At 42.7% G+C, this 14,214-nt stretch overlaps 1 protein-coding gene across 3 annotated transcripts in view; it reads right to left on the minus strand.

Annotated features, from left to right (window-relative positions):
* Positions 1-14,214, minus strand: part of ESCO1 (establishment of sister chromatid cohesion N-acetyltransferase 1) — a 95,940-nt gene that overhangs the window by 37,759 nt on the left and 43,967 nt on the right. For all 3 annotated transcript variants that reach the window (XM_056521692.1, XM_056521690.1, XM_056521691.1), the window contains exons 2-4: positions 9,261-11,050; positions 5,255-5,351; positions 3,936-3,987 (exon numbers count right to left, since the gene is read on the minus strand). In XM_056521692.1, the coding sequence (XP_056377667.1) occupies positions 3,936-3,987; positions 5,255-5,351; positions 9,261-11,048 (1,937 nt within the window). In that variant the 5' untranslated portion in view covers positions 11,049-11,050. The remainder of the gene's footprint in view (positions 1-3,935; positions 3,988-5,254; positions 5,352-9,260; positions 11,051-14,214) is intronic.

Consider the following 14,214-nt stretch of genomic DNA (forward strand, 5'->3'; position numbering starts at 1 on the left):
TCATTTTTTGCGGCGTCATCTGTACTTTTTTTTTTAGATATCACATTTGCATATATAAAACGTAGATAATTTTTTTATAAATTTTTTTTTTTTTAAATAAAATGTGACAAAAAAAAGCAGCATTTTTGGACTTTTTTTTTTACGTTTATGCCATTCACCGTACGGGATTATTAACATAATAATTTGATAGTTCGGACATTTATTGGGGGAGGGGATTTTTCCCTTTTTTTTACTTTTTATTTTTAAAATTTTACACTTTAACCCCTTAAGGACTCAGGGTTTTTCCACTTTCGTTTTTTCCTCCTTACCTTTTAAAAATCATAACCCTTTCAATTTTCCACCTAAAAATCCATATTATGGCTTATTTTTTGTGTCGCCAATTCTACTTTGCAGTGACATTAGTCATTTTACCCAAAAATGCACGGCGAAACGAAAAAAAAAAAAATGATTGTGTGACAAAATCGAAAAAAAAACACCATTTTGTAACTTTTGGGGGCTTCCGTTTCTACGCAGTGCATATTTCGGTAAAAATTACACCTTATTATTCTGTAGGTCCATACGGTTAAAATGATACCCTACTTATATACCGTATATACTCGAGTATAAGCCGAGTTTTTCAGCACGATTTTTCGTGCTGAAAACACCCCCCTCGGCTTATACTCGAGTGAACTCCCCCACCCGCAGTGGTCTTCAACCTGCGGACTTCCAGAGGTTTCAAAACTACAACTCCCAGCAAGCCAGGGCAGCCATCGGCTGTCCGGGCTTGCTGGGAGTTGTAGTTTTGAAACCTCCGGAGGTCCGCAGGTTGAAGACCACTGCGGCCTTCAACATCATCCAGCCCCCTCTCACCCCCTTTAGTTCTGAGTACTCACCTCCGCTCGGCGCTGGTCCGGTCCTGCAGGGCTGTCCGGTAAGGAGGTGGTCCGGTGAGGAGGTGGTCCGGGCTGCTATCTTCACCGGGGAGGCCTCTTCTAAGCGCTTCGGGCCCGGCCTCAGAATAGTCACGTTGCCTTGACAACGACGCAGATGCGTCGTTGTTAAGGCAACGGCTCTATTCCGGGCCGGAAGCGCGGAGAAGAGGCGCCCCCGGTGAAGATAGCAGCCCGGACCACCTCCTCACCGGACCACCTCCTTACCGGACAGCCCTGCAGGACCGGACCAGCGCCGAGCGGAGGTGAGTACTCAGAACTAAAGGGGGTGAGAGGGGGCTGGATGATGTTGAAGGCCGCAGTGGTCTTCAACCTGCGGACCTCCGGAGGTTTCAAAACTACAACTCCCAGCAAGCCCGGACAGCCGATGGCTGCCCGGGCTTGCTGGGAGTTGTAGTTTTGAAACCTCTGGAGGTCCGCATGTTGAAGGCCGCAGTGGTCTTCAACCTGCGGACCTCCGGAGGTTTCAAAACTACAACTCCCAGCAAGCCCGGACAGCCGATGGCTGCCCGGGCTTGCTGGGAGTTGTAGTTTTGAAACCTCTGGAGGTCTGCAGGTTGAAGACCACTGAGGGCGAATGATGAGAAGAGGATGATGAAGGGGGGGGGGGGTGTGGGGATGATGAAGGGGGGTGGGGATGATGAAGGGGGGGGGTGTGGGATGATTACAAGGGGATGATGAAGGGGGGATGTGTGGGATGTGTGGGATGATGACAAGGGGATGATGAAGGGGGGATGTGTGGGATGATAAGGGGATGTGTGGGATGATGACAAGGGGATGATGAAGGGGGGATGTGTGGGATAAGGGGATGTGTGGGATGATGACAAGGGGATGATGAAGGGGGGATGTGTGGGATGATGACAAGGGGATGTGTGGGATGATGACAAGGGGATGATGAAGGGGGGATGTGTGGGATGATAAGGGGATGTGTGGGATGATGACAAGGGGATGATGAAGGGGGGATGTGTGGGATGATGACAAGGGGATGATGAGGATGTTAATGACGGGTCTGGATGATGACAGGGGGGGATGAGGTATTTCCCACCCTAGGCTTATACTCGAGTCAATAACTTTTCCTGGGATTTTGGGTTGAAATTAGGGGTCTCGGCTTATACTCGGGTCGGCTTATACTCGAGTATATACGGTAGGTTTGATTTTGTCGCACTTCTGGAAAAAATCATAACTACGTGCAGGAAAATTTATACGTTTAAAAATGTCATCTTCTGACCCCTATAACTTTTTTATTTTTCCACGTACAGGGCAGTATGAGGACTAATTTTTTGCGCCGTGATCTGAAGTTTTTATTGGTATGATTTTTGTTTTGATCTGACTTTTTGATCACTTTTTATTCATTTTTTTAATGGTATAAAAAGTGACCAAAATACGCTTTTTTGGACTTTTGAATTTTTTTGCGCGTACGCCATTGACCATGCGGTTTAATTAATTATATATTTTTATAGTTCGGACATTTACGCACGTGGAGATACCACATATGTTTATTTTATTTTTTTACACTTTTATTTTTTTTTATGGGAAAAGGGGGGTGATTCAAACTTTTATTAGGGAAGGGGTTAAATGACCTTTATTAACACCTTTTTTTCCTTTTTTTTTTTGCAGTGTTATCACACACTGATCTCCTATGCTGATCACAGGCGTGTATTAACACGCCTGTGATCAGCATTATCGGCGCTTGACTGCTCCTGCCTGGATCTCAGGCACGGAGCAGTCATTCGTCGATCGGACACCGAGGAGACAGGTAAGGGCCCTCCCGGTGTCCGATCAGCTGGGTCACTTTCAGTTTCACTTTAAAAGCGGCGGTCAGCTTTGACCGCCGCTTCTAAAGGGTTAATACCACACATCGCCGCGATCAGCGATGTGTGGTATTAGCCGCGGGTCCCGGCCGTTGATGAGCGCCGGGACCGAAGCGATATGATGCAGGATCGCGGCGCGATCCCGCTTCATATCGCGGGAGTCGGCGCAGGACGTAAATATACGTCCTGCGTCGTTAAGGGGGTTAATAGTCCCCATAGGGGACTATTGATAGCAATCATTTGATTGCTAATACTGTGCAGTGCTATGCATAGGACACAGCACTGCTCAGTATTATCGATCTTCTGCTCTGGTCTGCTCGATCAGAGCAGAAGACCCCGGGAGATGGTCGGAGCCAGGTGAGGGGACCTCCGGCCGCCATGCTGGACGATCGGATCGCCGCGGCAGCGCTGCGGGTGATCCGATCATCCAATCAAAGTACCACAATGCCGCAGATGCCGTGATCTGTATTGATCACGACATCTGAGGGGTTAATGGCAGACATCTGCGCGATCGCGGATGTCGGCCATTACGGGCGGGTCCCCGGCTAGCAGCCGGAACCTGCCGTGTATGACGCGAGCACCCTTCCGATACATACACAGGACGTAAATGTACGTCCTGGTGCGGGAAGTCCCGCCAAACCAGGACGTACATTTACGTCCGTGGTCGTTAAGGGGTTAAGCTCCAACGTACTGCCTGAGCATGATAAATCCAGGCTATGAACATGAAGGATTCCATAACAAACGTATTTGAACACTGAACAAAAACTCATTGGTCCAATCTAACAGCTGAGAGTAAGGAGTCTGACCCCACAGATCTAACTTGTTTGACACATCAAAAAAAAAAAAAAAAAAAAAAAAAAAAAAAACAGTAAACTTTTTTTCAGAAATGCAGGCCACTACGTATGTATTTAAAGTACATTTGTGCACCATTTTAACTTGCTTTAGCATGAAGTGTAGCCTCTTATAATAAACATATTTTAAAAGAAACCAAGCAGACCAAAACTTGCCATACTGACAAAAAATAAGTTTTTTAAATACAACATATAGAGCCACATAATGTTCTGTGGCCCTAAGAATAATGTGCTCAGTAAAATGAATCTGTGATTAACGTTCAGCCACAATGACATTCTGATACGGTAACGCCCGCGCACCGTGACTGCAGCTTGGAGATGATAAATACAGTCTTAGCACTTACCCTCTATCAGCAGATGCAGCCATCTGGTCTGTCAGCTGCTTGCAATCGCTGCCTAAAATAGATTTTAATGGGCACATTACACCAATTTACCAGATGTATTATTTATTGTTTCGGAAGAAGAACATTTAGAACCAAAAAAATAAAATAATTTTTAATCCAAAATGGTCAATTACTATTTATATACATGAAAATTATTTCCCCCCCCCCCCCCCCCCCGCCAGTTGTAACACCGAATACAATCAAATGGGTCCCTGAGACCAGTCAGTCTCCCAATCCCATACAGGACAACTTCACAGGAACTCAGGTGGTCTATGGCGAGCAGAAAGAAAGTGGGGAATGTGGACTATACAAGCTCCACACAGATTGGGTCTTACCAGAGTGATGGCCGCTAAATCTTTACATTGTTACAATTAAAATGAATTCATTAAATGTGACATTTTCCCCATTATGCCCCGTTATTAGCATCACTGTCCAAAGACCTGACAGCCATTTAACTAGTTAAATGTCCAAAGGGAGAGTCCAGCACTGCTGCTAACACTGGCATTCAATAGCTAAAAGGTAACTGCTACACCTCGTAGATCATACCGAGGTGCAATCCTCACAAAGTATGTGGTAAATGCGTGACTAAAAAGTAGGAAAGGATGAACTCGCCCGTCTCAGCTTGCTTGGCGAAGTTTATTCGAAAAACAGCATGTGGTACAGCGGGTAGAAACAGAGGAGCGGCCTCACAGTGACAGACTGTTTCCTGCGCCCAAGCGGACTAGTGGCGTTGCCTTGACGACGACGCACAGGGACGCGCATGAACGTCCCTGTATGTCGTCGTCAAGGCAACTTCACTAGTCTGGGGTCGGGCCCGGAGCGGAGAAGAGGGCCCCCCGGTGAAGATGGACAGCCCGGAACGACTAACCCTCCCCACCGGACGGTCCCTGCAGCATAGATGGCCCAGACTAGCTCACCCTTCCTTCCCACCGAGGGGAGGCGAGTAGAAAACTAAAGAGGGGGGGTCTGGATGATGACGAAAGCAGCAGAGGTCTTCAACCTGCGGACCTCCAGATGTTTCAAAACTACAACTCCCAGCATGCCCGGACAGCCGGATGGCTGTCCGGGCATGCTGGGAGTTGTAGTTTTGCAACATCTGGAGGTCCGCAGGTTGAAGACCACTGAGAAGGGATTAACAGGTGGAGAGTTCACTCGAGTATAAGCCGAGGGGGGGTGTTTTCAGCACGAAAAATCGTGCTGAAAAACGCGGCTTATACTCGAGTATATACGGTACTAGTTAAGATTGTTCCATAGACATACTAATACTACTGATAACTCACAGGGCTTTTCTGAAGCTTTGGTCACTGGTGTAGAAGACACTTGGGCTTTCTTCACTGGAGAATTTTCAGGGCTTGAATCCAAATGTAATCTAAATCCCTAAAGCAAAGAAAAGATGGTCAGTGGTATAATATTGTCTATACTATTTCCAGACCAATGTATAAGAAAGCTTTATAGATGGTAACCTGGAATTCAGAAGGCATATATGTTTACCTCTGATACATAGAGGGGGTGATTTGTTAAGCTTTTATGCAGACGAAAGTAGTAGATTTTTTGTGCAATACCTTGATTGAACAAAAATGTGCAGCTTTTTGTCCTTTTATGACCATTTCATTTGGCAGAAAAAAAATTATAAAATGACCTGGTGCAAAAATGGACATGGCCTAATCTAACATTGAATTTATTACAAAATTGCAGTCAGTGTGTCTGCCACTACTTTCTGCTGCCTTCAGACGGCAAATCTGGGGACAGAAAATCAAGGGTACAAGCCCAAAGTGATATGTTTAGAGTCACATGAATGTGCACAGCATAAAAGTGTACAGGTGAGCATGTGTAGTATACAGTTGTGTGAATGAATGTATGTATGTATGTATGTATGTATGTATGTATGTATGTATGTATGTAGTTCAGGCAGTATGTTTGATTACCTCTTCATGACTACCAAAGGCTCTCCCAACTGCACAGTCCAAGGTCTGACTCCTTTAAACATGACTATATGGTAGTAACATCATAAAAGATCCTTACACACTCAGATCTGACCTGTTGCTCTTCTGCCTGACAGAGTAGGACCTGTCTCTCCAGACTGTCTCCTGCATGTTAGGCTTCAGCAAACATACATGGGGAGGAGCAGAGAGGAGAAAAAGGGAGGCAGCAGCCGTCAACTTTATTATGGTAATGAGGCATTTGTGCCCTCTTGGTTTATGAGCCTGGTCCCAAATATAACCTTTAAAAAGGGGTACTCTGAATTTTTTTTTTTATCAACTGCTGCCAGAAAGTTACACAGATGTGTAAATTACTTCTATTAAAAAATATTAATCCTTCCAGTACTTATTAGCTTTTGAATACTACATAGGAAAAAAAAATTTGGAACACAGTGCTCTCTGCTGACATCTCTGTCCATTTTAGGAACTGTCCAGAGCAGCATATGTTTGGACAGAGATGTCAGCAGAGAGCTCTGTGTTCCAAAAAGAAAAGAAGAATTTCCTATGTAGTGTTCAGCAGCTAATAAGTACTAGAAGGATTAAGATTTTTTTTTTAAAGAAAAAAAAAATACAAGTCTGTATAACTTTCTGGCACCAGTTGATTTAAAAAAAATATATATAAATAAATAAATAAATTTGTAAATATATATATTATATGAAAAAAATAATGTAATATAAATATATTTATATTTATTTATTTATTTATTTTTTCCCACCTGAGTACCTCTTTAAGACCCCTATAGCTATGCAGCTGATTAAAGTAAAGGCAATAATAAAAATATAAATCATAAAAGGTAGAGTATACACAGCATAAACTTAGACAAGGTCGTTTAACCCCTTAAGGACGCGGGGTTTTTCGGTTTTTGCACTTTCGTTTTTTCCTCCTCACGTTTTAAAAATCATAACCCTTTCAAATTGCACGTAAAAATCCATATTATGGCTTATTTTTTGCGCCACCAATTCTACTTTGCAGTGACATCAGTCATTTTACCCAGAAATCTACAGCGAAACGAAAAAATAAAAAATCATTGTGCCACAAAATTGAAGAAAAAAAAATGCCATGTTGTAACTTTTGGGGGCTTCCGTTTCTACGCAGTGCATTTTTCAGTACAAATGACACATTATCTTTATTCTGTAGGTCCTTCTGGAAAAAATCATAACTACATGCACGGAAATGTATATGTTTAATATTGTCATCTTCTGACCCCTATAACTTTTTTATTTTTCTGCGTATGGGGCAGTATGACCGTGATCTGAAGTTTTCATTGGTACCATTTTTGTATTGATCGGACTTTTTGATAGCTTTTTATTCATTTTTTTCACGATATTAAAAGCGACCAAAAATACGTTATTTTGGACTTTGGAATTTTTTTGCGCGTCCGCCATCGACCGTGCGGTTTAATTAACGATATATTTTTATAGTTCAGACATTTACGCACGCGGTGATACCGCATATGTTTCTATTTATTTTTATTTACATTGTGTTTTTTAATGGGAAAAGGGGGGGTGATTTGAACTTTTATTAAGGAAAGGGTTAAATCACATTTAATTTTTATACACTTTTTTTTGCAGTGTTATAGCTCCCATAGGGGGCTATAACACTGCACACACTGATTGCCAGCACTGTTCACTGCAAAGCCATAGCTTTGCATTGATCAGCGTTATCGGCGGTCGATTGCTCAAGCCTGAATCTCAGGCTTGGAGCAATCAATCGCCGAAGGGACACGCCAGAGGCAGGTAAGAGGACCTCCGCTCGTGTCCCAGCTGATCGGGACACCGCATTTTCACTGCGGTGGTCCCGATCAGCCCCACTGAGCAGCCGGGCAGCTTTCACTTTCGTTTTAGACGCGGCATTCAACTTAGAACGCCACGTCTAAAGGGTTAATAGCGCACGGCACCGCGATCGCTGCAGCGCGCTATTAGCCCCGGGTCCCGGCTACAGATGCATGCCGGGACCAACCATATATGACGCGGGATCACCGCGTTATATCGCAGGAGCCGGCCAAGGACGTAAATATACGTCCTTGGTCGTTAAGTGTCAAATTTATGCGACTCATGCTGTGGTGCTTTTTAATCTAATCTTTTGCACTTATTACTTTGCATATTTTATGACAAAATTTTGGTGCAATTTTGAGCAGTGTCATAGTTTAATCCATGCTCCTTTCCACTAGGTCACACCCCCACATAAAAAGTGTCTAAAAATATATAAATGTTGTACAAGATATGTATGCCAGTTATTCACACAACCAAAAAATATGGTGGAAAAAGTCACATCAAAACCAGCATAAATTCATTTGTGGGTTTTGCGGATTTTGATGTGGTTCTCCAGCATGGTTTTTAATTTAAGATCCTATTGATTTCAATGGGAGCTCAAAAGCAGAAGTACATGAGTTGTAGTCACTACTTCCAATTTTTAAAACTGCACATTTCTTCCACATCTCCTTTTGAGATCAATGAGATTTTTTTTTAAGCTTAATTAAGCATTATGGTATTTACTCTAAGGGGGAGAGGGGGAATGGACAGTTATGCCCAGCTGCTTCTTAACCCAAATGTCATTTTTTTTTTTTTAGTTGTTAATATGAACAGATAAACACTAATAAGCATGCAATGCATTTGGAAAGCTTACAGACTCTTACATTTCAGATTGTGCTAAAATAAAACAAAGTATTTTTTTCTTATTATTATGAACTCTATACCCCATAATGACAAAGGGGAATTAGTATTTTTGAAATTTTGGCACGTTCATAAGTATTTAGACCCATTGAAGTTCTGGGGGCCTCCCAATCCTTTTTGTTGATCTTTGAGATGACATAAGAAAGCACTGCTTGTAGAACTCAGAGACAGGGTTGTGTGGAGGAACAGATCTAAAGAAGGGTGATTTTTTTTTTTTCCGTTACGCCGTCGATTTTTGGGTAAAACGACTGATGTCATTACAAAGTAGAATTGGTGGCGCAAAAAAAAAAAAAAAAATATTTAAAAAAAATTCAAAAAAAGCCATCATATGGATTTTTAGGTAGGTGCAAAATTGAAAAGGGTTATGATTTTTTTTTAAATGTAAGGAGGAAAAATCGAAAGTGCAAAAACTGAAAACACTTGGTCCTTAAGGGGTTAATGAAGATTAATGGGGGAAAACTTGAATCATGTTGATTTTAGCACAAGGTAGCAACATAAAGAATATTAAGACTTTCCAAATGGCGCAGTGTATGAGATTATAAACACAGACTACATACTAACAAAGACCTCTAGAAATACACTTCTAAATGACATTCTCATCTGACAAGGCCATGTGTAAAGGCTAGAAAAGTACCTCATCTAATGCCATTTCAAGCTCATGTTTTATATGGTTCTCCAGCAGTCCATTTTCAGTAGATTGCTTCCTTGACTCACTTTCACCCTCCACTGACAGAACTGTATTGTTCTTGATCCTTTCTGAAAGCACGGGCTCATTTAGTTTAATGTCTTTTGACAATGTTGCATCAGGCTTCTTATTTGAAGTCTTCGGCGTGTTCAATGCCTCCATCACAGTCTGCTGAATCGAGGCTTTGGCTCTAATGGATTCAAGATTAGGAAGTACAGTGCGACTCCTGAGTATATTATTTGGGGCAAAGTTCTTTTTTAGCTTGATTTTGTTCCATTTGGACTTTTTGGTTAATGGACTTGTTTTCTGCTCAACCTTAGATTTCATTTGCAATGGTTTTCTGCTAGGAAAGAACCGTCTAGATGGCATTATGGGGCTGTGTTCAGAAGGAGGAGGTAGTGACGCCTCCATTGGACTGTCTTTCTTATTCTCGATGGGTTCATCCTCACTGGGATTATTTGGGGTGCTAGGTGCCTCTTTCACAACTTCCACTGTATCAGATTCTATTTCTCCAGCTATTTCATTGCACAAATCCAGGATACTTATCCGCTTGGATTTCTGATCCTTTTCAGTCGGAACATCTATAATGTTTTTTTCAGACCCTTGTTTGGAGACTTTTTGCTTCTTTGCCGTCTTGACCAAAGGTTTATTGCTATCCCTTTTGCGCTTTAAAGGCACAGTCGAAGTTCTGGTAGACAGAGTTGTAGACTTACTGGATATTTTCTCCTTCAGCAATGCATGCTCTGCTACACTGGAAGTACAGCATGAAGTGGACTGTGCCTGTTCTAGGGTTTTATTTTTGACGGCATCAAAGTCAATTACAGGTTGCCTTGTTTGATGAACAAGTGACTGTCCCTCAACCCCCTCCGGACTCTTAGTTTTAACTTCTTTTTTTACTCTTGGTCTTGGTACAGACTTAGAGACATTGATCTGAGCACTTACTGACTTTTTTTTGTTTTGAATACGAGTATTCTGCTTTAATGCAATTGATGGCTTTTGATTTGTCCTTCGAGTACTAGACAATTTTTTTGTAGTCTCAGCTGCACAGGCTGCATCTTTTTTACTGTCTGATTTTGTATTTCTCCCAGATGTTCTTATAGATTGTGCCGTCCTTTTAAGACTTACTACAGTAAGTTTGTTTCTACTAGGGGGGGTCTTGGATGGTTTCTTTTCCTTACTTTTTACAGTTTTGTCCACCTTCTTTGCTTGTACAGATTTTTTCCCAGGTTTACTCAAGCTTTTCTTTACAGGCTCATTCTTTATACGTTTTGCAGATTGGCTTCTGGCAGGGCTTTTCACAATTTTTTGGGTTTTTCTTTGTGCAGGCGTTCCTCTGGCTGCTGTTTTGCGCACACTTGTTGGTGGAGTTTTCTTTGTGGCTTTTGATGCATTATTAGAGCGCCTTGGGGTGCTGGTGCTCCTTTTTGAAGCTGCCATGTCTTTGGCTACAGCTTTCTGCTTGACAGGCACATTTTTCCCATTACTTTTTTTGGTGACTTTCACATTCCCAGTTTTCCATTTTTGTTCCACTTCAGATCGAGATGACTGTAATTTTTTATTGGTTTTGTTTGTAGGCAATGCTGTTTTACTTTTACACTGCGTCGAACATGGCTTTGACTTGTTTCTGACAACATTTCTCTTTTGAGATGTAGCAAGGGGACTTTTAGTTTCTTTGCTTAACTTCTGACGTTTTGCATGAGTCTCTGGCAAAGAGGACTTGCTCTTTTTTGAGGTCATTACTGCAAGAAAAGAAAAAAAAAATTTTATAAATCAGGAAAACTCACCAAGTGACCATGTCAAGGGTCAATGATCAACATCTTACAGGTAGTAACATATGTATGCACATTTATCAAAACTTTAATAAAAGCTTACTTTTCCTAATGTTGTGGTACAATATCATCTTTTCCGCAAGCTGGCATCCTATTACAGTAAAGGATGGCAAACAGGCAGCATTTAGGCCCTAATGGCACAGCCACCATGAAGAAACAAATGATTAGATGGGTTAAAATATTACCTGATTTCATGATAACAGTCAACATAAGACACGTGACAGACCACATTAAGGTGCTGTTTACATCTGTATTTGAAGGCACAATGGGAACCTCAATGCTAATTCCATAAGAGAAAAAAAAAAACAAAAAAAAAAAACGTGTAAGGCTGGGTTCACACCACGTTTTGTTAAATACGGCTCCCGTATACGGTTGGGAGGAGGGGGCGGGGCTTAATTGCGGCGCCCGCACTCTGCCGTATTCGGGAACCGTATTTAATGTATGTCTATGAGCCGACCGGAGTGAACCGCAGCCTCCGGTCGGCTTAGTTTTCGGCCGTATGCGGTTTCCCGACTGCAGGCAAAAACGTGGTCGACCGCGTTTTTGCCTGCGGTCGGGAAACCACATACGGCCGAAAACGAAGCCGACCGGAGGCTGCGGTTCACTCCGGTCGGCTCATAGACATACATTAAATACGGTTCCTGAATACGGCTGAGTGCGGGTGCCGCGATTAAGCCCCGCCCCCCTTCTCCCAGCCGTATACGGGAGCCGTATTTAACTAAACGCGTTGTGAACCCAGCCTAACATGACAGAAACGTGACAGACCCCATTAAACAAATATGGGCAGTCAGCACCATTGAGGTCCAGCATGTACAGGATACACACACATAATATATATTGTAAGGATTCCTCCTTGGCGGATTAGCTCCGGGATCGTCCTGGACACTGCCACGGGACACGTTTCCACTCAAACCCGCAGACAACGGTTATTCGTGCAAGCCTGGCACCTTGCCAGCTTTATTTAGACAGGTTGCAGGTAAAACAAAACATAACTCAGGAACAAACCAAAGTCCTAGACCGTCTGGTCACTGACTACACATGTAAGCATGCCCTGACTACTATCTGGTGAGCTACCCTCAGCCAGCATAAAACATGTGCCCCTGCAACCTGTTACTCACAGTTCACACCACTTCTTCACTTCTTGGACCGCTCACAGTTCGCTGTGTGTTTCCTCAACAGGGTCCTTGTGTCTCCCCCTACAGAGACATGCTGTTACCCAGGGAGAGCCCCAACTATTCTGTTTCTTTTCCTTTTAAACACACTTTCCCTTCCTGATACCTCATTAATCAGGCCACAGGTGGAGCATTCTGCAGAGATAGCAAGGGAAATACACCCTTTCCTTGCATATAACCTATATGTGGAAATCTTAATACAAGTTTTTATTTACAAATTGTCATGTATTACTTTTTAGGATTCAGGTGTCGGTTGAGCATATTTCGCAGGGATCTTAAAGACGACGTGTGGTCATTTCTAAAAACACAATGTAGATGTATGTATAGGATCCTTGGGGGAAGGGGATGACCTTTTATGGACTGAACTGCCGTCCCCACCTGACCTCGATCGGGAGCTATGGGGTTTTGTCAAATGGGTGTGCATAATCCATTAATAATTATGATGCCATGGAGGTATGGGTGGGCCTATGGGGCTGGGGGGCATGAATAACTTACATCTGCTCCCCTATCTTCCTTCTGACGTAATCAAGAAAATCCCGCAAGACTGACTATGAAGCAAGGGGAGCACTTAGTAGTGCAGGGATATAAGTTATTCACACCTTTGGCCCCGATAAGCCCACCAAAACAACTAGCGCATCAGAACTATATTTGCCCATCGGAAGGAGTACGTAATCTGTCAGAAAGAAATAAAGCAACCCATAACTCCGGAACAGGGATCATGGGTGTGTGTGTGTGTGTGTGTGTGTGTGTGTGTGTGTGTGTGTGTGTGTGGGAGGGGGGGGGGTAATCGAAAAACTGTAAAGACAGCCTGACAGACTTCTAATGTAGCAATTGTTCCCAACAGAGAAAATGTAAGAACTTGTATCATATGAGATTTATAGCGATATCTTATCAGCTATAACTTAGTTGTACTTCTAACTATGTAGCTATGAAATATTATAAGCCATGAAGGATCATTACCCTTACACTATGGCTACACAGTGACCCACAAGTAGCCACAACATGACAGTTACTGCTGCTGAACTATAAAGAGTTAAGCTAGTCACACACTAAAATGTCAGCCAGCCCCGCCGACCATCTAAAGGAAGAGATGGCGGTCCACAGTTTGGAAGTCAAGCTTACCTCTGTAGCATCACAATGAGCTGTATAAACAGATATTACCATTGCTGAGTATTATAGGTTTATAGATTGTCACCCGCCTGTCCCTCACATTCACCTCCATGAAGACTGTAACAGAAACTTACAGCCCTGCCTGCTATCAGATTGCTGACCATGGAAGAGAAGAGTAGTGTGCACTGTGTCCTCTGTATTATATCCTCACACACTGTATATAACAGTAGTGTGCACGGTGTCCTCTGTATTATATCCTCACACACTGTATATAACAGTAGTGTGCACTGTGTCCTCTGTATTCTATCCTCACACACTGTATATAACAGTAGTGTGCACTGTGTCCTCTGTATTATATCCTCACACACTGTCTGTATATAACAGTAGTGTGCACTGTGTCCTCTGTATTATATCCTCACACACTGTATATAACAGTAGTGTGCACTGTGTCCTCTGTATTATATCCTCACACACTGTATATAACAGTAGTGTGCACTGTGTCCTCTGTATTATATCCTCACACACTGTATATAACAGTAGTGTGCACTGTGTCCTCTGTATTATATCCTCACACACTGTATATAATGCAGTAGTGTGCACTGTGTCCTCTGTATTATATCCTCACACACTGTATATAACAGTAGTGTGCACTGTGTCCTCTGTATTATATCCTCACACACTGTATATAATGCAGTAGTGTGCACTGTGTCCTCTGTATTATATCCTCACACACTGTATATAACAGTAGTGTGCACTGTGTCCTCTGTATTATATCCTCACACACTGTATATA

This window comes from Hyla sarda, chromosome 5, assembly GCF_029499605.1.
Source record: "Hyla sarda isolate aHylSar1 chromosome 5, aHylSar1.hap1, whole genome shotgun sequence".
NCBI lineage: Eukaryota > Metazoa > Chordata > Amphibia > Anura > Hylidae > Hyla > Hyla sarda.